The 26,758-nt window shown below is 40.9% G+C and overlaps 1 protein-coding gene across 3 annotated transcripts in view; it reads left to right on the forward strand.

Moving 5' to 3' along the window:
- FMN2 (formin 2) overlaps nucleotides 1-26,758 on the forward strand; it is a 241,250-nt gene that overhangs the window by 77,669 nt on the left and 136,823 nt on the right. For all 3 annotated transcript variants that reach the window (XM_075924820.1, XM_075924819.1, XM_075924822.1), the window contains exons 6-7: nucleotides 3,353-5,013; nucleotides 6,168-6,312. In XM_075924820.1, the coding sequence (XP_075780935.1) occupies nucleotides 3,353-5,013; nucleotides 6,168-6,312 (1,806 nt within the window). The remainder of the gene's footprint in view (nucleotides 1-3,352; nucleotides 5,014-6,167; nucleotides 6,313-26,758) is intronic.

A 26,758-nucleotide genomic window follows, 5' to 3' on the forward strand; every position in this document is an offset into this window, starting at 1 on the left:
ATATGAATGAGTCAATATTTTCTCTCTGGCTGAACTCACAGGAAGAATTCCAGTTTCCCCTAATGAGGATTTTAGATTCTATAAACTAAATTAATCTTTTAAGGACATTCTAAGAGATGTTTAAAAAAACAAATCAGTTTGTATGTAGAAGTTCATTGTCTTGTTTTTCTTGAAGCAATCCTTTCATCATCTTTGTAGAGACAGAGAGATGCCTGAAAAAAATTAACTGAGGCAAGATGTTCCAGTTTGAGACAAATCTTGGATTTGGGTGTTAAAGTAAATGATTCCAAATGCTGTATAACCAAAGCATATAAATACTGTTTCCCAAATAAATGTAATTGGCATAAGTCTCTTGACACACATCAGAATATTTAGACCAAGTTTACATGTGTTCAAATTGTACAGACATTATGAAATCCTGGTAGACTGAAACTGTAAGAACTCAACAAGAAATCCACTCCTTTCTTATTATGTAACCACCTATGTTAAAAGAGTGCTAAAATAAACTCCAGAATGATGGAATACAGTGCTGTTTCACCTTCATTTGAAGATCACTTCCATTAAGCTATCCATTTTTGTTTGCCTTTAGAGAAATTGCTGAACACATCACTTAATTGTCCAATGATTTTTTAAAATTACTTTTTTTCTTGCAACAGATTTTTAGCTTTGAAGGATGAATTCCATTGTGTAAGATTGAGTTCCTCTGCATTCGTTCAGGTCAAGTGGAATTTTAAGTTTTAAGGAGTATATTTTGATCATGGATATGGAAACATCTTAAACAGGAGACTTTGAAATGTCCCTGTATGCTAAACTAATATTAATAATTGTGAATTTTCCCCCAGAGATTAATCATTGCCATATTAAATATTCTTAGAGCATTAACTTCAAATAAAATGGACCAAATTAATTTCTAGTGTATTTCTGTTGGCTTAAGTAGGGATGAAACTTTTCCTTTACATACAAACTGGAAGGCTCTCTCTTTAATAAAAATGATTGATTAAATACTATTTAAACATAAAATAAGTTAAAAGTGGCAGCCAGTTAATATTACTATAGAGGAAAATAGATGGTACTGTTTCTCAGATGAATTCTTAGGAGATAATGTTTGAATTCTATAGGTATTTTGTATGTATAATATTCCTAATATGTAAGTGTTTTGTTTCAATTTTTGAAAAATTGATCTTACGGTAATGTACATACACTGAAATAATGATGGATGAAGTCTTGTAATATTCCTCTCATCATACTTTATCACATTCTAATCCAAACTGTTTGTCCTTTTATAATATAATACATTGTTTAACACAAATATTGCTAATAAAATAGATTGAATTTTAATGGGATGCATAATAAATTAGATCAGCAGATCATCTTTGTAATTGAGACTTAAGCTATCTTTTAGCCTTTCTTCCATGTTACTGTTTAAAGCACTATGTATATGTTGGATGAGCAGTCATCTCGCCATCAGATTCAGCTACCACTAGACAAATATGTAGTGACCCAGTCCTTCATTAACTTATTTACACATTAAAATCTGATAGGGAGAGCTGTTTGCCAGTATTCATCATAATTTTAGATCGAAATGACTCTTCAGACTTTCAATGAGAGTGAGCATTGTAACTTGATGTAAGTTGTTTCAGAGTAGACAAAAATCTGAGGTAAAGTCACTTGTTACTATTTCATTTTGGTGAATGCTTTAGGAGAACTGGAAAATCGCAAGATAAATGCTTACCTGAAAATGTCCTGTTCAGAATTCAACTCTGTGGAAACTAGGTTAGTAAGCTATGAACATACATCTCTGAGAGTTAGAAGTTTGTTTGCAGCAAATAAAGTGGTTTTTAAAGTATTTTCTTGTGTCATAGTAGCAGATGACAAGTGTCTTCTTCCTGGCTGAAAGACAAAGGCTATTACTCTGTTAGATATTAGGCAGTTACTTACAGATATTTCTATGGTATGCATCACCATAGAATCTGAGACTAGTAACTCACAAATATTCATGGATGAATCCTGAATTTCATCTGTGATCTTTTCCATTTTTCAGAAGGTAGAGAAGAGGCAGAAGGAGGTTGTAACTTACCCAAGGTCACAAAGGAAATCTGTAGCAAAGAGCAGAAAAATAAACTACACATCTCCTGAATCAACCTTACTAATTTCCTGTTGTCCCAGTCAAGAGAAAATCATAGAACTTAATGAAATACAGCAGTGAAGAAAAAATATATATATTCAACTTTAGCATTCCTTTTACCTTAAACCTCTGTCTGGGAACATCTATGTTAAAATACTTCAGAATTTCTGATGCATCTGTTGCCTGATGACTTCCTTGGATAAAGCACCAGTTGCTAACATTCACTTTCATTGGATCTTATTATTTCCTTGTGACGTATTTTGATAAAGCACATCTCCATTTAAACAGAATACACTCCATTACTGGTATTTATTTGGAATTGGCATATTGATTAGTCCATATACACTAGTAAACTGTTTCCAACAGTCTCCACTCCCCAATGCTTCAGAAACTGCAAACAAAGCTTAAAAGTTGGCAGTTAGGGAATTCCCTTCTCATAAAGGAAGCCTCTCCATCATCCTTTTTGCTAATGGTTATTTTATGCCCTTTTAAACATGACAATTTTGATGCTTTCTCAACTTTGGATGGGAAGAAGTAGTGCTCTTAATTGTGTTTTATAACCTGTCTTTTCTTTTCTTCTCTTCCCCATTAGTTATGGTTCTACTAGTTGGAATGCTATGCTATGTAACTGACTGTATTCAATATGCAGGACTTCCTGTGTTCATAACTTGGTCCTGAAAATCAGTATGATTGCATTTTTTAAAAAACTGGTTCCATAGTCTTTTCCTTTTACTATTGTTCGATGAATAAGGCATTATTAGTTCAGCATATATTCTAATAAAGCATTCAGTAGTTCACCCAGTCGCTCATGCACAGTAACAATGTATTAAAGAAATGTTTTCAATCATTAGTGAAAATTTGTACAGAAATTAACATACATAACTCTCACCCTGTTACCTACAAAAAGGATGGTACTTATAGTCCACTGCTCTATGATTCCTTGCCCACCTTTGGAAAGCAGTCCTATAGATAGGAGAATGACATCACAATGCAAAGAACACACATGCTAATAAAGTTATAATAATTACCAATTCTAGTCTGAGTGCCTACACTGCTAATTTCCACAGTAGGTTGCATCTGGGCCTGTAGTGTCTCCACTCTTATAGAGTGTAATAGCAAAATGCATTGTTTAGCTGTGGATGGTCCTAATCTCTTTTTAGCTTCACTGCCCATGTGTGCCGATAACTGCTCTCTTTCAGTGTATTGATTTATCTTTTCTTTTTGAAGGATGATTTTGGGTTGAAATCTGAGCAGAATGCTCATGTAATCCAACGGCTGGAAAAAACCATTGAGGACCTGAGGACCAAAATTGCAGTACTGGAGAAACAGTTCCCAGCAACGGAGGCACAGATTCCTTGCAGGGACCAAGAGAGTGAAAGTGAACACCTGGTTTGTGGGGAAGTTAGTACTGTGGCGCTTCAAACAATTGAAAAGAATGGCCAACTCAAAACTGTTCTACAAGTAAAATCGATACAAACATCACCAGTAGAAGATTGTTTTACACACACAATGCCTTCAGCCAACACACTGCCACAGTCTCCCCCCCAGCTTGAAGGGGATAAAACTGAACAGCCATCTCAGCAATTGCCAGCTCTTGAACTACATCCCACATACTGTTCTGAAGTATCTTTAATTCTGTCACCAAAACTAATCTCAATGCAGCTGGAAGAGAGCCAGTCAACAGAAAGTACTTTGCCACCTTGTCCAGGCCCTGACAAAGATTTGTCCTCTTCTTTGCTTCAAGAAGCGACTGTATCGCCAGCTTCCCGTCAATCTCAAAGTATTGAGAGTATGACTTGCAGTGAACGTTTCCCTTTTGTATCCTCTGAACCCATTTGTAGCATTCCACCCCCACTGCTTGGCACAGAACTATCTAGTCCACTGCCTGGAGCAGAAGGCCCTTCTTTCATATCACACTTGCCTGGTGCAGGTGTTCCATCCCCACCATCCCTACCTGGTTCAGGACTTTCCTTGCCTTTGGCTGGCACAGCAATGCCACCCGTTGGCCCCAGTTTGCCTGGCACAATGCCTGCTCTTCCCCTACCTTTGCCTGATGGAGCAATGTCACTGCTTCCTGCTCCTCCCCTTCTTCCAGGTATACCACCCCCACCCCCTCCCCCGCCTTTGCCTGGTATGGGTGTACCGCCCCCTCCCCCGCCTTTGCCTGGTATGGGTGTACCGCCCCCTCCCCCGCCTTTGCCTGGTATGGGTGTACCGCCCCCTCCCCCGCCTTTACCTGGTATGAGTGTACCGCCCCCTCCCCCGCCTTTGCCTGGTATGAGTGTACCGCCCCCACCCCCGCCTTTGCCTGGTATGAGTGTACCGCCCCCTCCCCCGCCTTTGCCTGGTATGGGTGTACCGCCCCCTCCCCCGCCTTTGCCTGGTGCGGGAGTACCGCCCCCTCCCCCGCCTTTGCCTGGTGCAGGTGTACCTCTCCCTTCCCTGCCTGGTGCTGGAATACCAACTGCCCCTCCCCCGCCTCCTCCTTTGCCCGGTATGGGAATGCCACCCCCGCCTCCTCCTTTGCCTGGTATGGGAGTGCCGCCCCCTCCCCCACCTTTGCCTGGTATGGGAGTAGTGCCTCCTCCCCCGCCTTTGCCTGGTGCAAGTGTAACATCCCTCCCCTTGCCTTTATCTGATGTGGAAATGCCACCTCCTGCCCCACCACTACTCCATGGAGCATCTCTTCCTCATCTACCACCAGCCCCTGGCAGCTTTTTGCCATCTTTTGGCCTTCCACAAGTCGGTGGGGTTCTTCCTCCTCCATTACCGGTGGGTTTATTTGTAATGGGGATGAATCAGGATAAAGGAAGCAGGAAACAGGCAATAGAACCTTCTCGACCCATGAAGCCCCTTTATTGGACAAGAATTCAGCTTCATAGTAAAAGGTAAAACATGCAGAACATGAAGATGGATTATTTGTTTTAGTTTCGAGCCTTAATCAATAAAATTGGGGAGAGGGGGAAATTAATTAAGTGCTTTAGTGTCTTGTAAATGGTTCATTACAATATACATGTTTTCAGTATAACTGCAATTTTAATTTTAACTGGCATTTAAATAAAATGCTTGCTTCATTTAGCATTTTGTATGTTAAAATTAACCTTCAACTGCTTATTGTCCATGAAAGCTATTTTGTAATGGTAATATTTCAATACAGGCCTTATGGACTACAGAGAACATATTTGTAAGAAGTGCCATTTTCCCCCTTTTTATGTAGAACAGGTCAGTGCAGAGGGGAAAAATATTTTTGCTGTTTGAGAAATCTTTGAAGGAACCACATTTTTCTGGATAACTTTGGGCCTGATCCTGTGAGGTTCTGTGGCCCTCCACTCTCAAAATGGTGATACTCGTCAGGCATTTTTCCAATCAAATGTAAGATAGTTATGCCTTGTCCATGAGCACCATGGTCTTATCTCAAACTATATGCAAACTCTGGTGGTTTAAGCTCCTCTAAATGAATCCAGGATATGTGCACACTCACTTCCCATGTCTCCTACCTTAAGATGTAAAAGGCCCACTTGTCTTTAACTCTGGTTGCTTGATGCTGCTCTGGGTTATATTAGATTTGTTATTAATGTATTTTTTCTGTTTTGCACAGTGCCTCCTGTTTATGGAAATACTGATTTCATACTTGTAGGGAAATACTGGTTTTGATTTTAGTTCCTCTCCCTGCTTTTACTTCCACCATCCTCATACTCCCCCCTCCCCACCCACCCCGCTTAACAGCGGGTTTATCTTTTCTCAGCCCAAGCTTGTCTTTTCTTAATTATTTCTATAACAATATAGTTGTTCTGAAGATGATAGCTTATTTCCAGGCCTTTATTTTTATATATGGTGCTAGTGAAAACACAAATTCTGTGGAACATGTGAATATAAGCCAGTTTGAAGTATATTGGGGTATGAATAAAGGGAAAAGTCTATATATAATTAATAAGGACTTCAGATCCAAAATGTGGTCTATTAACATTGTGTCTTCATTTCCACCATTTGTCACTTTATGTAGTTTGACATTGCTCTACATAGGTCTTTTGCTTAACTTTAGAGATTCTAATGCTTCACTTGTGTGGGAAAAAATTGAAGAGCCTTCCATAGATTATCATGAGTTTGAAGAACTATTTTCCAAAACAGCTGTTAAAGAGAGGAAGAAACCAATTTCAGACACCATCACAAAGACAAAGACTAAACAAGTGAGTACACTTCCTTTCCAGTTATTTGTTTGTTTTTGGCATTGGTCTATATGCATACCTGGGCTGGGATAGGAAACTGTGATGTATGTGTTGTTTTTATCTTTTTATTTGCTGTTCACAAATATAAGACAGGAGAGTATGAGTGTAAATTTTTGAAACCAGCTACATTACTACTTCTATAGTTAAATGAACCTCTGTCCCTGTATTAATTGCTTTTTAAATCTTCATATGATGTCTGGAATTGGCTAGAGCAAAATTAAAATAATAGCCCAAAATAACATTTTCAATTACATTGCACAGAGTTTTTGGAGGAAAAAAAATCTCTTCTAGCAGCATAGGTATATGTATTTATCTATATATAGCACCTACCATTAATATATGTGTATGTGTTCACAATATATAGTTTGCAGTTTATTCTTATTGTAAAGTAAATATAGTGGGTGACATTGGTAAGAATTTAGTGCTTGAAAGTTCAGTTCATCCAGGTTCTTCCAATTTAGAAATAAGTAGAGTATCTTATAGTGTTTGTGTCTGTTTATGTAGTATACGCAGGGGCGCCAACAGTCTATGCAGGCCCCCAGGCAAGGTGTGAGGGGAGGGGGCAGGGGGACAGCTCTGTTGTCTCAGAAGGGGCTGAGCCTGTGGTGGAAGAGGTAGATCCAGGGGCAGCCATCCCTCTGCGCTGCACAAGAGTGCAACATGCCCTCCCCACCCCCCCAGCCTTCAGAACTGCACAGAGCACACAGCAGTCATTTAAAGGGCTCCGTGCTCCAGACGCTGCCGCAGTGGCAGTGGCCAGGAGCTCTAGTCCCCTTTTGAATTGCTGGGCCCCAAGGCAACTGCCCCCTTCAGCACCTCTCCCGCCCCTGCCAGAGGTGGGCCTGAGTATATCCATGTGATTGCATAATAAAAATGAAAAAGCAAAATGGAAAAACTGATCAAAAAACTTCTCAAAGTGGAAAGTATTTCAATAAATTGGAAAAAGCTAGGAGTGTTATAAAAGTCACTGTTGTGACTTCACATCTACATGAGCAGGCAGAGAGTTTTGAATAGTTAGCTGCTCAAAACAGATTATCTTTCAATTAGTCTTTCTTTTGTGATTACCTGTGTGGTAATCAGACTGACACAGGAATATGTGCCTGTTCTTAATCCAATGTGCTGGTGTTTTCTCTGTAGTGGTTATGCTTCTCATGCATCCATATACAGGGAAGTAGAGTATAAGTTTTTTCCAAACCCAGACTACCTTTTATAACAGTCCTCTTCAATATCTCAGTGCCATAGATCTGGTAATCTGTAGTGATGATCTTTATGTTAACATTATTTGACTAAGTATTGTTCCTTTTGTGCTGCATGGCATTTAAAAAGTTGGCCTGTCGTTTGGCCAGCAATTCAGGCTTGTAAAGTCTTCTGTCAGCATCCAGACATGTGGAGCAGCAGTATAATTGGGATTGTTGCATTGAGTAGCCTGCCCAAAGTGGTCGTCACACGGACACTGTGCAGCCAACCTAGTTCAGAGTATGGTTTACACGTAGTTCTAATGAAGGTAGCCTGACCAATTTGTCGTATTAGGGTGTAAGTTGGTCTTATCCTAATCTCAAAATAGTTTTCCTTTGTACTCGTTGCCAATTATTATGAGTTTTTCCTCAAAAATTCTATTATTACTTCATTAGTGAAACTGATTGCTACACTGGTAAGGTACATGGCCAGTTATGTCAGGGTTTGGGGTTTTTCCCCCCGCTGAATGACATGAAGGCTCTGCACACACAAAATCTCACAGAAGAATACAAATGAAAAGTGTAGTGGCTGAAATTTTGTTGAAATAAAGCCATTTTTATTGTACTCTTACAGAAATATTTATCTGGTGCAATTACATGTGATATCTGTTCTTGTACGTGGTGTGTAAAGGTTTGTTTTTCAAGGTGCTTTATAAACAATTCAACTTTAATTCCACGTGTATACTTATGACCGCGCCTCTGTGGTAGGTCCGTAGTCTCTGGTTCTCCCCTTCCTTTATCCAGTCTTGGGGCATCAGGCCCTCTTAAGCCTGGCCGGCCAGCCTTTTAGGGCCGCAGGCTTTAGTCGCTTGCCCAGATGTCTCGCATAGTCTGGCCTCTGCCTGAGACGGAGGAGAAAGGGGAGGCCTGAGCCCGCCATCACTCATGGGCCCCAGCCCAGGGCCCTAAGGACTTGGACTACGCCGCAGTCCCAGTCCGGCTGACGGGGTTGTGACCCTAAATGCATCAGCCCACGGGGTTGGTTCACCGCCCTGCCCTGGGCTACTTCCTTTCTCCTCCTCGTCCCCCTTCCCGTGTTCGCCCCTCTCTCCTCTGTGATGAGCCTTACTGGCTCTTCAAGTCTCTCCTGTGAGGCACCTTCCATCGGGTCAGCTCTTCCTCGCCCCTCTGCTCTCTCCGCTGCCCGGGCGGGTTTTAAATCTCCTGCCGCTCCGGACGCCGGCCGGGCGTCCCTCTGACATCACCAGCGTAAGCCCCGCCCTCTACACTGGTGTGCCAGGTGGTCCACTCTTCCTCCTTCCGGCGGCTGCCCCGGCGTTCCCCAGCACTGCTGTGGCCCGGGAGCATCCGGCGAACGGCTGGTAAGCGCTCCCTGGCAGCGTCAATAAGACGCTCGCCCCCCGGGGTTCAGTGCGGGGTCTCGGCACCCCGTTGCAATACTAAATGGATGCCATTTAGGCATTTTTGGCATCTCATAATTCATTGTAAGGACCATGTTAGTAATGTTCATAGTAATAACAAATATTTCTGAAAAATTGCCTAGCAGTCCCATATATGTATAGTGGAAATTCTAGTTTTCTTTAAATCTTTTAAAGTAACTTTAGAATTCTTATGTTCTGGCAACATATTAAAAGCTTGACTGCAGTTTCCTATACAATGTTTCTGTGGAGTAAAGCGATTTGCTGTCCATCCCCACAATTTACATTACAAGACAGATAATTTTATAAAAGTTTTAATAACATTTTAATAATTTTTGACTGTATCAGATTTTTTTTATTTGACTTCTTTGACTTTTAAGCAGCTCATTAACAAAAAAGGGGAAGACACGTGTGTCACTTTGCTCACCATATAGAGTTTGCCTTGCTTTCCTGGGACTGAATTATTGTATTTATTGCTCAAACTGAGCATGAGTTACACAAGCTGAGCCTTGCAATGATTTATATTTCCAACTAGTGAATGAAATAACAAGATTTCTGAAAGAAGACGGGCTTGTCTACATGGAACTTTAGTATGCAATAGCGGGGCGGCAGGCGGGGGGAATCAACAGCACACTAGCTTGCCATACAATAATATCTCATGTGCATAATACTGAAGTATACTATACATTCAACAGTTCATGCTATGGAACATTTATAGGGTGACCATCTATCCCATTTTTACTGGGACAGTCCCTTATTTAAGACCTTCTCCTGACATCCTGACTTTAAAAAAAAAAAAAAAAAACAGGCACAAATTGTCCCATATTTTTCCTACAGGGGCTAGGGAGGAGTTGCTACCACTCAGAGCTTCAGCTGCTGAAGCCCCAAGCACGGGCTCTCCCTTCCCCTCCCCACTCCGCATGCTGTGGGGGTGAACTTCATTCCTGCAGTGGGGCAAGGTGGGGAGGGAACTGCCCACATGCCAAGCTTCAACCACTGGAGCCTCAAGTGCTGTTGGCTTCTCCCCCACCCACTACAGGGGGTTGAAGCCCCAATTGCTGGTTGCTTTCCACCACCACCACCCTGGCTGCAAGGCTGAAGCCCTGCGCACCAGCACCACTCCTCTCCTCCTGCTTCTGCAGGGCTGAAACCCCAAGTGCCAGCAGCAACCCTGCCCCTCTGTGGGGCTGAGGCTATGAGATCCAGAGGCTTCACCCTCCCCCCCCCCCCGTGGGGCTAAAGCCCTGAGTGCTGGCAGCCCCCGTTCCCACCCTTTGGTGACCATAGGGAAATATGGTCCCCCTAAACATTTAGAGTACTTTAACAGTGTCCACATGGGACATTGCTGTGTGGCAAGCCACTGCACTGTAGAGTCAGTCTGCTATGATCTCTCTGTTCCGCAAAGTAACCCACATTGGTCAGCGTAACACAAGCAGCTGCAAACTGCAAGTGGAGAATTTTCCTTGTTCATGATAACTCTCTGCTAGCAGAGGGCTGGCATAGGTGGATTAGTCTGTTACATCCACCCTTCATCCCTCTGCTGTCAGCACAGGAGGCAGGGAAAGAGGCAGACTGAGGCCAGGAAAAAATATGCTGGAGCCAAAGGTCAAGTATGCTACCAGGGCCAGATATTGGAGAATAAGGGCAGAGAATAAGGGCACTGTAGCTGGTTCCATTCTTCAGTGCATTTAAGTGCAGCTTGTTCAGGGAGGAGAATCCCTCCCAGTCTGTATATTTTCCCATCATGAAACATTGTTCTTTTATATCCTGCATATTGTGTGTCACTGCAATGGTTTTATCATTTATTTGAATTTCCAAAATGTAACTGTAGTCATTCGTTCAGAACTGTGGGTGCCTAATCTCATAAAATGCAACCCTTAAAAAAAGTGTATCTGTTAATAGAAAACCAGCTCAATCGCCAGCCCCACTTCTTCCTCTATAGCTGCAAAAAGGAGGAGCTAGACTAATTTGTGATGAGTGCTTTCAATCTTTGACTTTGGACCTTGGGTCTAACCTGCGTATTTCCAAACTCAGTTGCTATTTTGAAGAGGAGAGAGCTGCATATTGTTTGATTAATGCTCACAGACAATCTCATTACTTAGATTGTAAGATCTTTGAGGAAGGGGCAACTTTTGCTCTGTTCATACAGCACCTAACACAATAAGGTCCTGGTCTAGGACTAGGGTTTGTCAGAGCTATGGCATAATAATTTGTCTTAAATTAATAATAATAATAATAATTAATAATTTTAGTCTTAAAATTCTTAGCACTACATTCAATTTTATTTTGGTTCAGTTTGTCATGTAAGTATAATCTTCGCACGTGTTTCTCTGGTACTCCAGACTCTCTTCTCCTTCATAAAATTGCCCCCATGGATCCTTATGTGGGGAGCCTGTCTACTTCTTCCCATCCCATACTTCGGAGTTGAGAGGAATTCACACTTGGAGGGGAGGTCATGTGCCACTACTCATATTCAACATGGCACAGAGACAGAGGGTATAAAGAGGCACATGGTTCTCTTCCCTTGGTTGCTTTAATTATGGTTGATAACTTGAAGAACTTATGATATCTGAATAGGTAGTGTTTTTAATTAACACTTTTACCTTTAAAAGAATGAGGTATTCTTTGGCCTGTGTTATGCAGGAGAGCAGATGACATGAACATAATTGCTTCTTCTGGCTTTAGAATGTGTGAAACTTGTTAGTTGTGCTGCTACATTTTACTGGACAAGTCCTTCTGCCATAAATCCTTTTTCATGGGTGGAACCTTGTAAGGGCAACCGCCACATCCAGTGGTATATCTGGCAGTTGGTAGTACCCAGTCTGCTCAATAGAGGGGTGCCTAGTTAGACCACAAACTTGCATCCTGTTCCAATGCCAAATCCAGACAATTCTGCGTTTGAACATACAGATGTTAAGGGACTCTATCAAAGGTGTTTCTTTCTCATCCATGGTCATGCCTTCTGGTTGTGAGGAACCTTAGTAAGATGATACAAGTGAAGACCACGTGTTTGTTTGCATCCTGTATGGGTTCACCAGTTCTGGTATTCAAATCGCCTAACTTTGGCTGAGAAATCTCCTATTTTTGCCAGACACACTGATTTTCTCCATATGGTGGATCTTGGCATCCTCACAACAGAATCCTTGGGTTTGTGGCTTGATGTTATGTCAATTTCTGCTCAAGTTCTGTCACCTTTCCATAATAAAAGCTCAGGTTTCTCAGTTCAGCAAGTCAGACTCTGGTTTTTCATTCTTGTTGAGTGCCCTCCATTTTGGAATACCTGCTCTCCTCTTCCTTCAAATTTCACTACTCACCATACTGGCTTTTTATTCTTTTCACCTGCATTTGCTTATAAAGTGATTCTTTAAGGAATTCTTGTAACTGTGCCTCTCTAATGCAGCTTGATAGGCTTACTAAACTCACAAACCCTGTAATCATATGATGCCCATATGATCTCTGTATTTAGAGGTGGCCTTTGTGATAGAGGTGGCCTCTGACAGGTGTGCAAGTGAACTCCAATCTTTTATGGCTTGTCACCCTTCCCATGCCTTTGTAAAGACAATGTAATTTTCGTGATCTGATCTGAACTTCTTTCGGAAAGTCTAATTTTTATGTGAATCTGCAATGCTCCTCTCCAGATCCCATGGCTCTGCTGGGCTTTACCTGACCAACTTATTCTAGGCACGTGGCTGTTTCCTGGGTAGACTGGATAACTTAGGTCTTTCTGGAAGTCCCTCTAGTTTGTTGTATTTGGAGAATTTTTCTCCTTTGGATGTTCTGTACAGATGCTACTAAAATGGTCTGCTTTTTTATAGTTATAATTGATAACTGAAGGCTTGAGTTCAGATACCAGAGGGTGGTGGGGGGCTCATAAAGCCTATTGTACCAGGGTTATGGTACTATGCCCACTGTTTGCTAGTCATTCTCATTCACCCCTCCATCATAACACCAGCTCTGTCCACAGGCATTTCTACATATGTACGCATGTTCCCCAGACCAACTACCTCCCTACAGCTAGCAGGAAGATGACACCTCTTTTGAGATGTCATGACATTTGCTAATTTATCATATATTTAGAATTAATCTCCAGGAAAGGGAGTGAAAGATTGAAAGAGTGAAAAATTAAGTTACTTACCAGTAAATGGAGAACTAGAAATACATGGTCTTCATAGATCCTTGCTTGCCTTCCCTGTGTCTAAGGAGTCTGCAGTTTATGGACTTTTCTTTACTCAGGTCCCATATGTATATATGTTTCTGTTACTCTCTAAGGTACCACAGGGCTAACCATTGTTTTTAATTTTCAGTATATCCTATAAACAATGAGTTTCTCATTTGCTGTGGCCTTAATCAAATTTATTGCTGGGTACAAGACAAAGTATTGCAACATCAGAATTATATAAAAGTAAAACCATCACACTTTGCTTATGGACTGTAGAGTCTACACTATATACTCTTTAACAGATATGTAATGTTTAAACACTGAAAAACTCAGGTGCTGATATTATTAGAATCATGTACATCCGGTAACTCGACATGAAGAGAAAAGTGAGCGCAAAATTATACCTGATGCTTGCCCTGAGAAAAGCTACTTTGTTTACATTTTATGGGGTTTGGCAATGCAAACTTCTGCAAACAATAAAAATGAGGGCTATTAAGTTCTATGTGGCAGACAAATAGTGGTTAAACAGAGACAGACAGTAGTTGTGGTTAAACATTAGTGGATGTGGCTTTCAATGACTGACAGAATTTGTTTTCCTTCCAATGACAAGAATTTTCTAATGTTGTTATCAAATGTGCTCCAAGAAGCCCCTGAACATTGTTAAAGGATTCCTAAAAAACATGTTGCCTAGAACAGAAACTTGCATGTAAAAGTTTAAAAGAGTGAATTTAAGAAATGTGCATTTCAATTTAGAAGTGACCATTTGCGTTACCATTTTAATAGGATAGAAAAGTACTCTCTCAAGTGTTACTTCATTTGTATTTAGCAGAGCTGCTGCCCCTCCAACTCCCCCCACCTAAAAATGCTGTTAAAATAGGTGTGATTTATTGAACTTTAGTCTCTGGAACTATCAAAATAAAAGCTAAATCTGTTGCTGATTATGTAGAAGAGGCAATAGAAGCCTTCATTAGAATCAGCATTTGCTGCAGATGTAAATATAAAATGGTCAGAATGATAGGCACAAGGATAATAAATATTTGGATGATGAAGTTCATCCCTGCACAACAGAAGAAGCCATTATGGTAAGAAGGCATAGCCATAATTCTACAAGTGTGTTTTACAGGAAGCACATTTAAACTGTTTCTCACTTATATGGCTTCTCTGATAGATACAGGTTGAACCTACCAAATCCAGGACTGTGATCCGGCAATATCCATGGTCCGGCAGGGCCACAGATGTTACTGGATGGAAGAACCTAGGAGGCAGGAGCAACACAAGGGCTGGGGAGCCCTGCTCTGACTGGGGAACCCCAGCATCAATGGAGCCAGGTGGTGGCAGGGGAACCCCCAGCATTAGTGGGGCCAAGTGCCTGGGGAGTCCCATCCAGGAATCCTGGGAAACCCCTGATGGCAGCAGGGCTGGGGTGACCAGGAAATCTCTGCTGGGGAACCCCCCGGCTGAAGCAGGGCTGGCAGAGGCAGGCAGCGGGAATCCCCAGTGGCAGCATGGCCACACCTAGCAGCAAGTTGAGGTGTCCAGGCGGCTCCATCTGGGGAACCCCTGGTAGCAGCAGGTCCAGCAGTGGATGGCTGCAGCAGCCAAGCAATCCCCACTGGGATCTCTGGGAGACCCTGGGGCAGCAGACAGGCACCAGGGTGGGGAGCTGTGCTGGGTCAGCATTAGCGGGGCCAGCAGTAGGGCAGGGAGCCTCAAGGAGAGGAGCCTGGCTGAGGGGAAGCTAGCTGGGGAGCACTGACCTCCCCTGGTCCAGAAAACTCCCTGATGCGAGACAGCATAGTTCCTGAAGGTTCTGGAACAGGGAGGTCCAACGTGTAGTGGCATTTGTAAAAACCCTACAATTAGTGTTTCTGTAGTATTTTTTATGGCGATCTGTTATACAAATTATTTGTGTTTTGTATCTTATTGAGCTATGGAAAATACCTTTTCATTTTTCCTTCTGGACATTGCAAACTGTATTGTTTGTGTGTATGCAGTGTAGTGAACAGCAGGGCTACATTTAGTGTTCTTATCTTCAGAAAAGTGTTGTTTGTGGAAACTGATTTTTTTTTCCTATGTGGATGTTTTTAACTGCTTAGTTGTGCATTGATTATATGTGCTCTATGTAAAACACTGGCTAACTTTTAAATAGTTTTTTTTTCAAAACTGCCCAAATAACTTTCATGCAGTGATGTTGTGGACGTGGTGGTCCTAGGAGAAAGGCAGGCTGGGTCAGGTAATATGTTTTCTTGAACCAATAAAAAGAAAAACTTGTTGAAAAATGAAAAACTTTCAAGCTCACACAGAGTTTTTCTTCAGGTCTGGAGAACTAATTGTGAAGAATTACCCCTTCTCCCCCAATCTAGTGCAAATCACTTAGGATGCCATGATTATCTCTGTGACAGACCCCCATGCTTTATGAAAAGTGGCTTGTGAGTATAAATATGCATAACTCAAAGATGCTTTGGACAAAATACCTCCTGTAACCTACCAGTCAGCTCTTTAGGGTAAGAATCTGCTTGTTGTAAGTTTTTTAGTGAATTAGAACTAGCTATGCATTTTCCTTTAACTTACTTTAATCTGTCTGTGTTCACTTGCAACCACTTAAATCCTACTGTTTGTACTTAATTAAAACATTTTTTGTCTAATATCAGGCCCAGTGTAAATAATTGTTACCTAGGAGGAGAGGGGGTAGGAACGACAATCAGTATGCATATCTCTCTTTCATTGATAAAGAAGGTGAACATCCTTATGAGCTTTCTTTGTGTAAATCTTTTACGCAAAGACAGATTTGCGGTTTTGATCTCTTCTGAGGGTTGGTTTCCTGGTGCCGTGCCCTCGAACTGAATTCTCTCAGAGCAGAAGTGGTTCAGTGTCGGCACTGCTGTTTGGGGGGGTGGTGCTTATCCCAACTCTGATATTCTGTTAAGGCAGTTGTCAATGGCATAATCTTCACACTGGGGAGCAATCCCAAGGGTCTTCTGTGACTACACTCCATCATATTAGTGCTAGGTCTACACTATCACTTTTGTTGGTAAAACTTTTGTCTGTCAGCTGTGTACATCCCCCCCCCCCCCCGAGTGATGTAAATTATGCTGGCATAAGCATTCATGTGTATAACACTGTGTCAATGGGCCATAAATTGCACTGCTGCACTTGTGAAAGTGTAAACGTGCCCTAAATCATAATCACTGCTCAATACAAGGTTAAACAGTAGTTTAGAACAAATAGTTAATACATATTTTGAAGGATCGTTCAAGGTGAAGGGGCCCATTAATACAGATCCAGTCATAAGGGGGAAAGGAAGTGGTGATAGGAGCGAAAGCAGCTACTGGGAAGGGTGGTCAGTGGGTTAAGATTGTTTACATCCAATGTGTCTATTCAAACTTCTGGCAAAGTTATGAATTTAAGCTCCCAGGCTTATCTTTTAACAGTGTTGTGAAGATTTCCATTAAGAATGGGGACTGATAGGTCAGATATAGAGTAACTGCTTTATGAAAAGTGTCCACCCACAGGTGATAGGGTTTTTTTGTCTCATACAATTTTGTTGCAAGTTCATTCAAGAGCACTGTGATTCTGTCTGGTTTCACCCATGTAGTTTTCATTTAGTGTGCTGCATGTGTAATGCACACGATGTGATAGGCATATGTAGGACCATGGATCTTGAAAGATGTGTTGCAAGGGGTTGATAACCATTGTTGCAGAGGGAGAGCTATCTGCAATTTTTTTAATATGTTCTGGCATGGTCTAGAGCTGCTTTGAGATTTTGTGCCCTAGTCTGTGAAGAGCTTACTTGGTGAAGTTGGGATGTCATTTGAAGGCCAGAAGAGGAGGTCCAGTACAGAAAGATTCCTTTCACGATGGAATCCCTGTCATGCTCCCCCCAAACTTTATGAAAATTAGCTCACGAATATGAATATCATAACTCTAATATGTTTTAGTTAAAACCAATCATGTAACGTAAATTTTAAAGTTTCATTCCGATTAATCTTTATATCCAATATTTGTGCATGTATTATTCTTGTACATGAAGTTAGAAATGTGAAGTGTGAATCTGGGTTTAATTCTAAATATGCTAATAGCGACATTAATGATACTTTATGAACTTAATGGTTGAGTATTCAAACTAATGACCCATTTCTGTATTGAAGCAGATTCTCTCAGGTTATTTAGATAGCCATTCTATCGACTTCCTTTTCAGAGCACATTTTATTATATCTGAGTGCCTTGCTCTAGAAAACTTATTTCTTCGTGTGTTTGGAGTGGTCAGTATATCCATGAAAGTAACTGTGGTGATCTGTGGGTTTATCATATTCAATTATCAGTAGGGTTTCATTGTTGAAGCTGATTGTGGTGTCGTGGGAGTTGATGCTGGTATGGGAATGTTCCAGAGAGAGTTTTAAGGACTAGTGGTGATGATTGAAATTGTGGTGGAAATTGCCTGTCAAGAGAATGAAAATATCATCAGTATATTTCAGTATATCATCTGGTTTGATGGTTTGGTCCAGAAATTCTTCAAGATGATATATCAGGAAACCATATAGATATATCTAGTCCCCATAGCTATTCCCATGTTTTGGACATTGTTTATTTTTGAATGTAAGGTGAGGATGAAATGGATCAGTTTCATTATAAATGAGGCAGGTATCAGAGTGTTGTCCATTTTCTTGTAAATATAAGAGGCAGACAGCTATGACTTTCTTGTGAGGGATGGCACTATATAGGGAAATGACATCCATGCTGGCAAGGAGGGTGTTCTGAAGGAGATTGTAAATATTCTGGAGTTTGTAGAGGAAGTTGGCCCTTTGTGGGGTAAATTGCTTGAGGATGGTTTCTATGAGTCTGTAGATTCCTTCATTGAAGTTATGTCTAGGTTGTGTTGCTTTTCCAGGATACCTGTGGTATCCCGGAAAACCAATGCTGCATCCAAAGAACGCATACACTTTTTCAAAAAAAATTTTTGAAAAAGTGGACACGCTCTTTCGCCATCCCTGTAAATCTCATTCTGTGAGGCATAAGGGATTTGTTGAAAGAGCACTTTTTTCCAAAATTTGGCACTGTGTAGTTGCGCCAAATTTCAGAAAAGGCATTTTTGAAAGTAAATCGGAAGAAGATACACAAGTTACGTACAGTAATTCCTCATTTAACACTATAGATATGTTTCAGAAAATGATCGTGTTAAGTGAAAATGTTTTATGCAGAATCAATTTTCCCATTGAAAATAATAGAAAAGGCGAAGGTTGCATTTCAAGCGGTGGTGTCTGTTGGGCCCGGGACATAAGGTTGGGGGAGAAAGGGGACTGGGTTACAGCAGGGAGGGGAGGTGTTTGGCTCTTGGGAAGAGGAGGAGAAGGGAGGGGGATTGGGTTGGGAGTATGCCCCTGTGACATGTCTTCTGGGACCTGCACTGAGTCTGGTGAGGGGGGATCGCTGGGGAACGGCAAGGCGAGTGGCGAACTTGCTGCCACTTTGCAGGGAGGCGGGGGAAGCCCCGCGCAGCCACCAGCAATGGGCCGGCTAGGGAAATCATGTTATTCTGGGGACGACCATGTAATTCAAAAAAATTCCCTAAAAAAATCATGCTATCGTGAAAACGTGTTAAGTGGGCATGTGTTAAATGAGGAATTACTGTACAGCAAATTGTGTATCTTTTTCTGATTTAACATTGCAGTCTAGACATAGCCTGAATGTGTTGTGACTAGATATGGTGGATCTGTTGGGGTAACCTTGTTTGTGTATCTTGGGAAGCATGAAGAAGGTTCCCGGGGTGAGCTTGCAGGGGATGAATTAGTAGAATTTCTCTTGGGGTATTTTTGGGAAAGAATTTGACGATATTCTTAAGTTCCTGAGCAAATTGTGGGATAGTGTGGTCTTCAAGTTTCCTGAAGTACAAGGTGTCAGTTGACCTCATTCATGTAGTAGGATGAGGAGTCTCAAATATAGTAAATCAGTGTAGCTTCATTGAACTTTCTCTTTTAGTCTTCAAAGAAAGCCCTTCATGAGTTATAGATGACAGAGTCATTTATGAAGATTTCCTGGCTGTACATTATAAAACTCAGTTGACATTTGTCTGTAGCTTTGACAGTAGTTTGGGCAGACATTCTCCATGTTAGATGTTAGTCTCAGGCTGAATAATACAGGATTCATATTACAATATTAAAAAACAAAACAACAAAAAAACACTTCCCTGGAGAAGTTTTAGAGCCCCTGTGCTTTGGAGTAGAGACTTGAAATTTGGTAGAGTGTCACTTTGCTCTCAAGGATGTCCCAATGAAATTTTCCCTAAATTTAGCCCAGTTATGTGCCATTAAAAGTCTGTTTTCACATGCTCAATATGAATTTGTGTTTGGTAGTTAAATGTTCCAAAGATTGAATATGAAGTAAACATGTTGCATCACAGGAACACAGGTGCTGAGCAAGACTTTCTGTTAAATTGCTATTCCTGGCACCACTTTGTCTGAATACTTAAATATTAAATGAACCTGATGCTCTCATGTCCCAGGTGAGGACTACAACCTTTGGGTTATAGAGTATCTCTCTTTCTTTCTGTTTCTCAGTAATGTGGCATCAGGCATGAGCACTAAGAGCAGGGAGACTTTCTCTCCTGTGCTCTGATCCCTTCAGCTAGCAACCAACGAGAGTGGTGGAAAAGAGGACACAACCTGACTGAAAAGCAGAGGGGTGAGAAGACAGATCTTTGAGTTAGAAAGGGGGTCATTGGGACCAGTGGGCATGGGGGGGGGGTGGAGGGAGTGGGACTGAGATATGGAACAGAGGTAGAATCAGGGAATGGGATGTAGAGCCAAGAACAGGCTATAGGGGTAAAGGGATCAAGAATATGGGGTTGGGGAAAAATGAGTCTGGGCCCGGTAGAACACTCTTCTCTTAGAATCTGGATGAGAGCCCAGAATTAGAGCTGGGCAAGAAATAATGTTTCCATCCGGCAAATATTTTCAAAAGTTGGGAATTTTTCCCTGTTCTATATTGAGATCGAAATGAGACCTGTGAAGTTGTTTGATATCTCTGCACACTAAAGTCCTACTTCTGACACACTTCTTCCCATCCATCCCATTTCATATGCCACCCTTTGCAAAGAGGTCCTCAAAGCACAGTCTCCTCTGGTCTTCTCATTGCCTTTATCCAGGGAATCCTTCCCTACTACAAATATAGGCTAATAGAGAGACTTGTGCTGTACTGGCCCTTTTATGCATGTAAAGGGTCAGAGTGTGGGGGGGTGAAGTTCTCCCCCCTGTTTTTTTTTTTTAATCTGCAGTGATGACCTCAGAAGCTTGAGTGATAGTGGTAAATGATTTTTTTCTGGAAAAATATTAAGAGTTATTATTGAACTGTTCAGTTCAATGGTGTTCAGTGATGTTTAAGAGTTGGTCAGATTACGAGGCATGTAATAGTACATTCAAAACGAGTGAGCAAATGTACGCGTCATTTTCGTGTACAGTGACTAAGATTCTTTGTTTGTACCAGTTAGGTAACCACATGGCCAGATTAATGCATTGCCTGAGAAACTTGAAAACTGTGGGATTTATACCTAATTTTTATAAAGGTAAATTTGAAGAAAGACTGTATTGTGGCTTATGAAAGTCAATGGGATTATGCTCTTAACTTACTTAGATACTTTTAAAATCCCCTTCTAAGTTCCTAAGTAGAGCCTGGAAAGCCTAACCTGAGGCACCTACTTTTGAAAATCATAGCTGTGGTCTTAAAGAAATAAGGAGGGGGAAAAAAAGACGGTTGAGTGTAACAGTGAACTAAATTGGCAGAGATGCTCGGGTCTGGCGGTTTGTGGAAGAGCCCTGTGTTTTGTTTTAAAACCAGGGAGTTGAAATGTTTCTGTGTATTTTCCTCTCCACTTTTAAAAATTGAAGCATCCATGATTGTTTCTAATTACAGGAATATTTTAGTCTATTGTTCCGTCTCCTGTTGAAGAACGTGATGCTTATTTTACTTATTACAATGTATCTGAATCTAAACAATCTGAGTAATTTTTCATCCAATGTCATAACAGTCATTAACTAGAACAGCCATCTATTATTAGAGGATTACCTCTATAATAACACATTGAATGGGATTTGTTTCAGCGAATAACATGTAAATCTATACTATTTTAATGGTAAAAATATGTGAAAGATTAAGAACCATTTCTTATACCTTCTTGCAATATGAAAGCTGAATAGAGAAAGAGGTGGAAAAGAATGAAAGAGAAGCTTAAAGAGTTCACTCTGACCCAATTTTCAAACAAAAGTTGTATCATCATGAAGTATATAAGGCTGGCTGCCAGTTTGCATTAAACATATTGTGCTAATTTATACAATGTGACAATGGCTGGTGGATGGCACCTTATAAAGGTAGGTGACGAGGAAAGTTTTCTGAAATGTCTAGTTGGTATTGATGTAAAGGAGAATCTTGCACTGGAGAAGGTAGCCAGTTGGCTGGTGGGAAAGAATGGGATTCAAAGCACACTTACACAGAGCCTAGATAGAACCAGTCTTCCCTGGAACATTTAGATTTTGGTCCCTGTGTGTAAAGGCACATCCTCAGGGCGGTGGACTGAGGAAGCCCTTCGTGGAGTGATATCGAGGGGTGGCGCTGAAGAATACAGACAAAAATCAGTAGCACTTTGAAGACTAACAAAACATGTAGTAGGTATCATGAACTTTCATGGACACAGCCTCCACCTTCAGATGACCGAGGTAGATTATTGATGTTTTGAAGTTTCCTCAGAAAGTCAGTGATATTACGGAGGTAGGTAGGAGTGCTGGTAGCATAGGGTCTGAGGAGGGAGTCAATATAGCCAGATAATCCTGTTTAAGTGTGCCAATGCTTGAGATGATGGCTCGTCCAGGATTTCCAGGTTTGTGTGTCTTGGGTAGCAGATAGAAAGCTCCTGGTCGGGGATTAGATGTAGTGTTGGTGTAAATTTGTTCCTGAGCAGCATGAGGGAGCATCATGAGCAGTTGTGTCAGGGTTTGTTTTTTTTTGGTATTCTTTAGTGGGATCACAGGAGAGAGGCTTGTAGAATCTGGTATTGGTGAGTTGTCTGGTTGCCTCCTGTTCATAGTCTGTCCTGTTCATGATAACTACACTATACAGACAAAGGCACCTAGAAGGGAGACTCTGATTTCAAACTGGAGCAGACAGAAGGCACTAAACCATTTCAGGATAATTTGTTCTTAGGAGAAGGCAACTGTGATTTCAAACTTGTGCTCTTTCCGTCCAGTGCACATATCACAGTCCCTGTGCCTGTGTAGGGTGGACAGTATGAGTATAGAGTGTGGGGTTGGAACTCACAAGCCAGCCTCACTTAAATCCATTCATGTGTGATGGTTCATCTCTTAATGCTAACAATTTTCCTCTTGTTAAGGAAAGTCCTACAGCGATGGGCAAGTGTTATTAGAGGCAGGTAGAGGATACTGCTGAAAGCATCTAGCTGCAAATCTGCACATAGGTGGCCTAAGAGTGATGGTCATCTGTCTGCTGATGCTCCTCTATGCTGCCTGGGTGACAAAGCAGCCCTGTTTAGGGATAGTGCTGTTTCTTCAAAAGAAGAGGGGGAGAGAAAACAATCCCTAAACACAGCTTGTTCCAGTTGATTCCCGTTGGTTAACCGTGACTGGCTGGGTATCCAATTTTGTGGTTAAAAGAGAAAATCCATGTCTAAACAGAAAACTACACTTTGCATCCTGGAATGTGCATGCACTTCTTGACAGAGATGAACACAGAACAGCAATCAGTGGTAGAGAACTTACACCTTATAACATCGATGCCACAGCCTTTAGCAAAACGCGCTTTTCTGGTACTAGCCAGTTCACCGAAGTTGGAGCAGGCTATGCATATCGTTGTGTGGGCCATTCTGAGGGGCACCCAAGCAGGAATGGGTTTCACCATCAGGACGTCTCTGGTTCCCCACCTTGAATCCCAGCCATGTGCTATCAGTCCTCAACTCATGACTCATGACCCCAAGCTTAGATTGAGGCAGGGACCATGCCTTTGTACTTGAAGTGCATATGCACCCACTTTGCCTGATGCAGACAATGAAAAAGAGGCTTTCTATGATAGCCCAAATGCATGCTGATGTCTTCAGTACCTTTTAAAGCAAAGCTATGTGTCCTCAGTGATTTTAATGCTAGAGTTGGTCAGGACTACACCACATGGCCAAAGGTGGTTGGACATCATGGTATTGAAAGTAAGAACTCAAATGGTACCCTCTTTCTTCAAACTTGTGCACAGCCTGAGCTTGCTATTGCAAGCATGTTCTTCCAACAGGTGAACAAATATAAAGCAACTTGGATGCACCTTCGATATAAGTGTTGGCATGTGATTGACTACTTCATTACAAAACAAAGAGCTCATTTTGACATTAAGTTGACTCATGTAATGTGAGACACATGCTCATGGTCTGACCATTGCAAGGTAGGCAGAGTCATCTTCCTGAGCCTTTGTCCGCCAAAATATCATCATTCTGGTGTATGCTGGAAAAAGTTGGATGTAGGCAAACTCGAAATGGCAAAGACATGAGCATTGTTTCAACTTAGTCTTGATGCTTCTTTAGTGATCAACAATGAATGTCCATAGCAGCCACCCACTATTGAGTTGGACAGGATTAACATCAAGGAAACAACCTATAAAACTGCTATTGAAATACTAGGTTTCCAAAAACATAAACACAAGGACTGTTTGCTGACAAGGACAAAGATGCCCGAGCTCTTCTTGATAAGGTGCATGTGACACACCTGGCCTGGATCAACAATAAAGAAAATGCATCAGGGAAATCAGCATATATTTTAGCTAAGCAAAATGCACAAGTCAAATTATGACAAATGAAGGAGGACTGGTGGAAATGTAAAGCAACCAAGCTTCAAAATGCAGCTGTTAGACATGATTTTGAAGTATTCTATGATGGGCTAAAGGCAGTCAATGGGCCATGCATTGCTAACAAAATACCAGTGCACTTTGCTGGTGGCAGCACTCTGATTACAGATAGTGCTAAAGTTCTTGACTGCTAGGTTGAACAGTTCTGCAATGTATTAAACCAGACATCAACTTGTGATAGCAGCATTCTAGAAGAGATTTCTCAGTGGGCTAAAGATTCACAGATGGTTATATCACCAACTCTTGAGGAGGTACAAAAAGCTGTCAAGCAGATGAAATCTGGAAAGGCACCTGACAGTGATGTGATCCCATCAAAAATTTAGAAAGCCTGTGGAGGCCAGCTAATGTGCCATCTCACCTATTTATTTATCACCATTTGGGAGAAAGAACCAGTCCTCCAGGACTTCAAAGATGCCCTGATTCTACATGTATACAAGAGAATAGGTGACTGTTCATGTAGTGTTGAGCACTGAGGCATCTTACTGCTGTCTATAGCTAGTAAAATCCTAGTCAGCATCCTCTACAGCTGACTGTCATAACATGTGTTCACAAATGGCATCATTCCTGAAGGTAGGTGTGGATTTCATGCCAGTTGAGGAACTGCTGACATGATATCTTCAGCCAGGCAGATCCAAGGAAAATGTAGAAAGCAACATTAGGATCTCTACATGATTTTCATTGACCTGAAAAGGCATTCAACACAGTCAACAGAAAGGGGCTTTGGAAGGTACTTGAGTGAATTGGCTGTCCTGAAAAATGTATCAGTATAGTTCGAAACTTTCATGATGGCATGCTGGGTCACGGCCTTAACAATGGAAAAATATCAGCACCTTTTGAAGTGTCAAAAGGTTGAAAGCCAAGGGTATGTCCTTGCTCCTCTCCTGTTGAGCATCTACTTTTCAAAGATGCTTCCAAAGCTTGCGCATTGTACATGCCTTTTCAGTTCTGAACTGGAGATGCATGCATTTGATGAAGTGGTTTTTATCCACAAAAGCTTATGCCCAAGTAAATGTATTAGTCTTGAAGGTTGCCACAGGACTCATTGTTTGAACTGATTCTATGGTTTTTTTATTTGATTTTTTGTTTGTTAGTTCGTTTAAGAATTAGTAGTTTTCCTTAACAGTAAGAACCATTGGACACATTTGGTTAATGTTAAAATCAGAACCACAAAAATGAAAATTTTTGCAAAATTCTCCTGCATTAACTAAAGATTACCCTGGGGAAAGGGAATCTTCATATGTTTGTTCCAGGGTTGTTCTTATTTACCATCTGCATTGTATTTCTATTCACTACATATATCTGAATATTTTTACTGATTTGTTCTCACTCAAGAATAAATTTGACATGTCGTTTTGTTTGCTGATCAACGACAAGGACCACTCAACAGTCAGAAACTTTGTTGTAGACATTAGCATGCTGATAGTATCTGTAGATTCCTTTTTCTATTTCTAATTTATTTAAAGCAGCATTCCAGATAACAAAATAAAACTGTTATTTATTGTGTCTAAGGCTGTTAGATCTTAGAGAGATTTGATTAGTAACCTTTTGTTGTTTCTTCTTTAATGGCGTCAGTGGCTTGTAGCCTGTAGGCCTGGACTGCACAGCTAATGATTTTATTTTAAATTGTGGGAATAGCTGTAGGCACTTATGCTAATATTCATGTTTTGTTAGTCTTGAATTGTTACAGCCACTGTATTGGAGGAAATATTTAAATGAAAAGGAAACAGGAAACTTCAGTATTAATGCAATTTTCCGAGGATTGAATGAAAACTAAAATTAAGATGCATATAAAAATCAAAATACCTGCTTTTGAAATGTAAATTGCCAAACAGTGGCAATTACTATGTCACAACCTTCTTTTCAGTCACTTTTCTGCACACTTTGTTCACTGGCCCAGAAATGATATATCTTACTCTTTACTTTGATGTTTTTTGGAAGTACTTTTTATAACTCAGAATTCTGGCCCTAGAGGACATATATTCCAAATTCACATCTTATACATTTTTGATACACCTTTCTCTGTTTGATTATAGTGGAAAGTTATGTTGGACAACAAAAAGTACTTGTTCCCTCTTCCATTAATTCACTCTGCAACAAGCTTCTGAGCTTTGACCTAAATAATTTATTTTTTATTTCAACCCTGTTATTTTTTAGACTGTTTCTTCGTAGACTGTTTCCACTTACGTTTTATTGAAATCAGTTTCCTGATTGAGGCAATGATCTTGCCTTATCCAGATACTGGTTCAAAATGATAACAGGAAGGACCTCTCTCCTCTGGAGCTGACCACAGCACGCTTAGTCTCTCACAACTATACTCTTATGTCATGTTCTACTTTTGGGATTCAAAGTAGTGAAAATATTTCAGAGTTCAGTTCCATCTTGTTGTTTCTATTAATATGTATAATTATTAAACTGAAATGTTATAAGATTTATTAGCTGACATAGGAGAGGACTTCCTGCTCCTGGAAGAAAAAGTCTGCAGTCCATATGCAAAATTCTACATTTTTTTTCCAATACCGCACAATCTTTGGAGATGGATAAGTGACAACAGGTATAATAATGCTCTCTCTCTTTCTAATTGCTTACTTCCTTCATGGTGCAGCTCAACTTACTGCCAAGGTTTCTATTAAGAACATAACATGCAATAGAATGGTTGGAGAGATTGAAGCCACAGCCTGATGACCAAGAATTGTTTTATTTTGTAGACGGAGATAGATTTTCTTAAATATGTAGTTAGTTACAATTAATAG

Source organism: Pelodiscus sinensis, chromosome 3, assembly GCF_049634645.1.
Source record: "Pelodiscus sinensis isolate JC-2024 chromosome 3, ASM4963464v1, whole genome shotgun sequence".
NCBI lineage: Eukaryota > Metazoa > Chordata > Testudines > Trionychidae > Pelodiscus > Pelodiscus sinensis.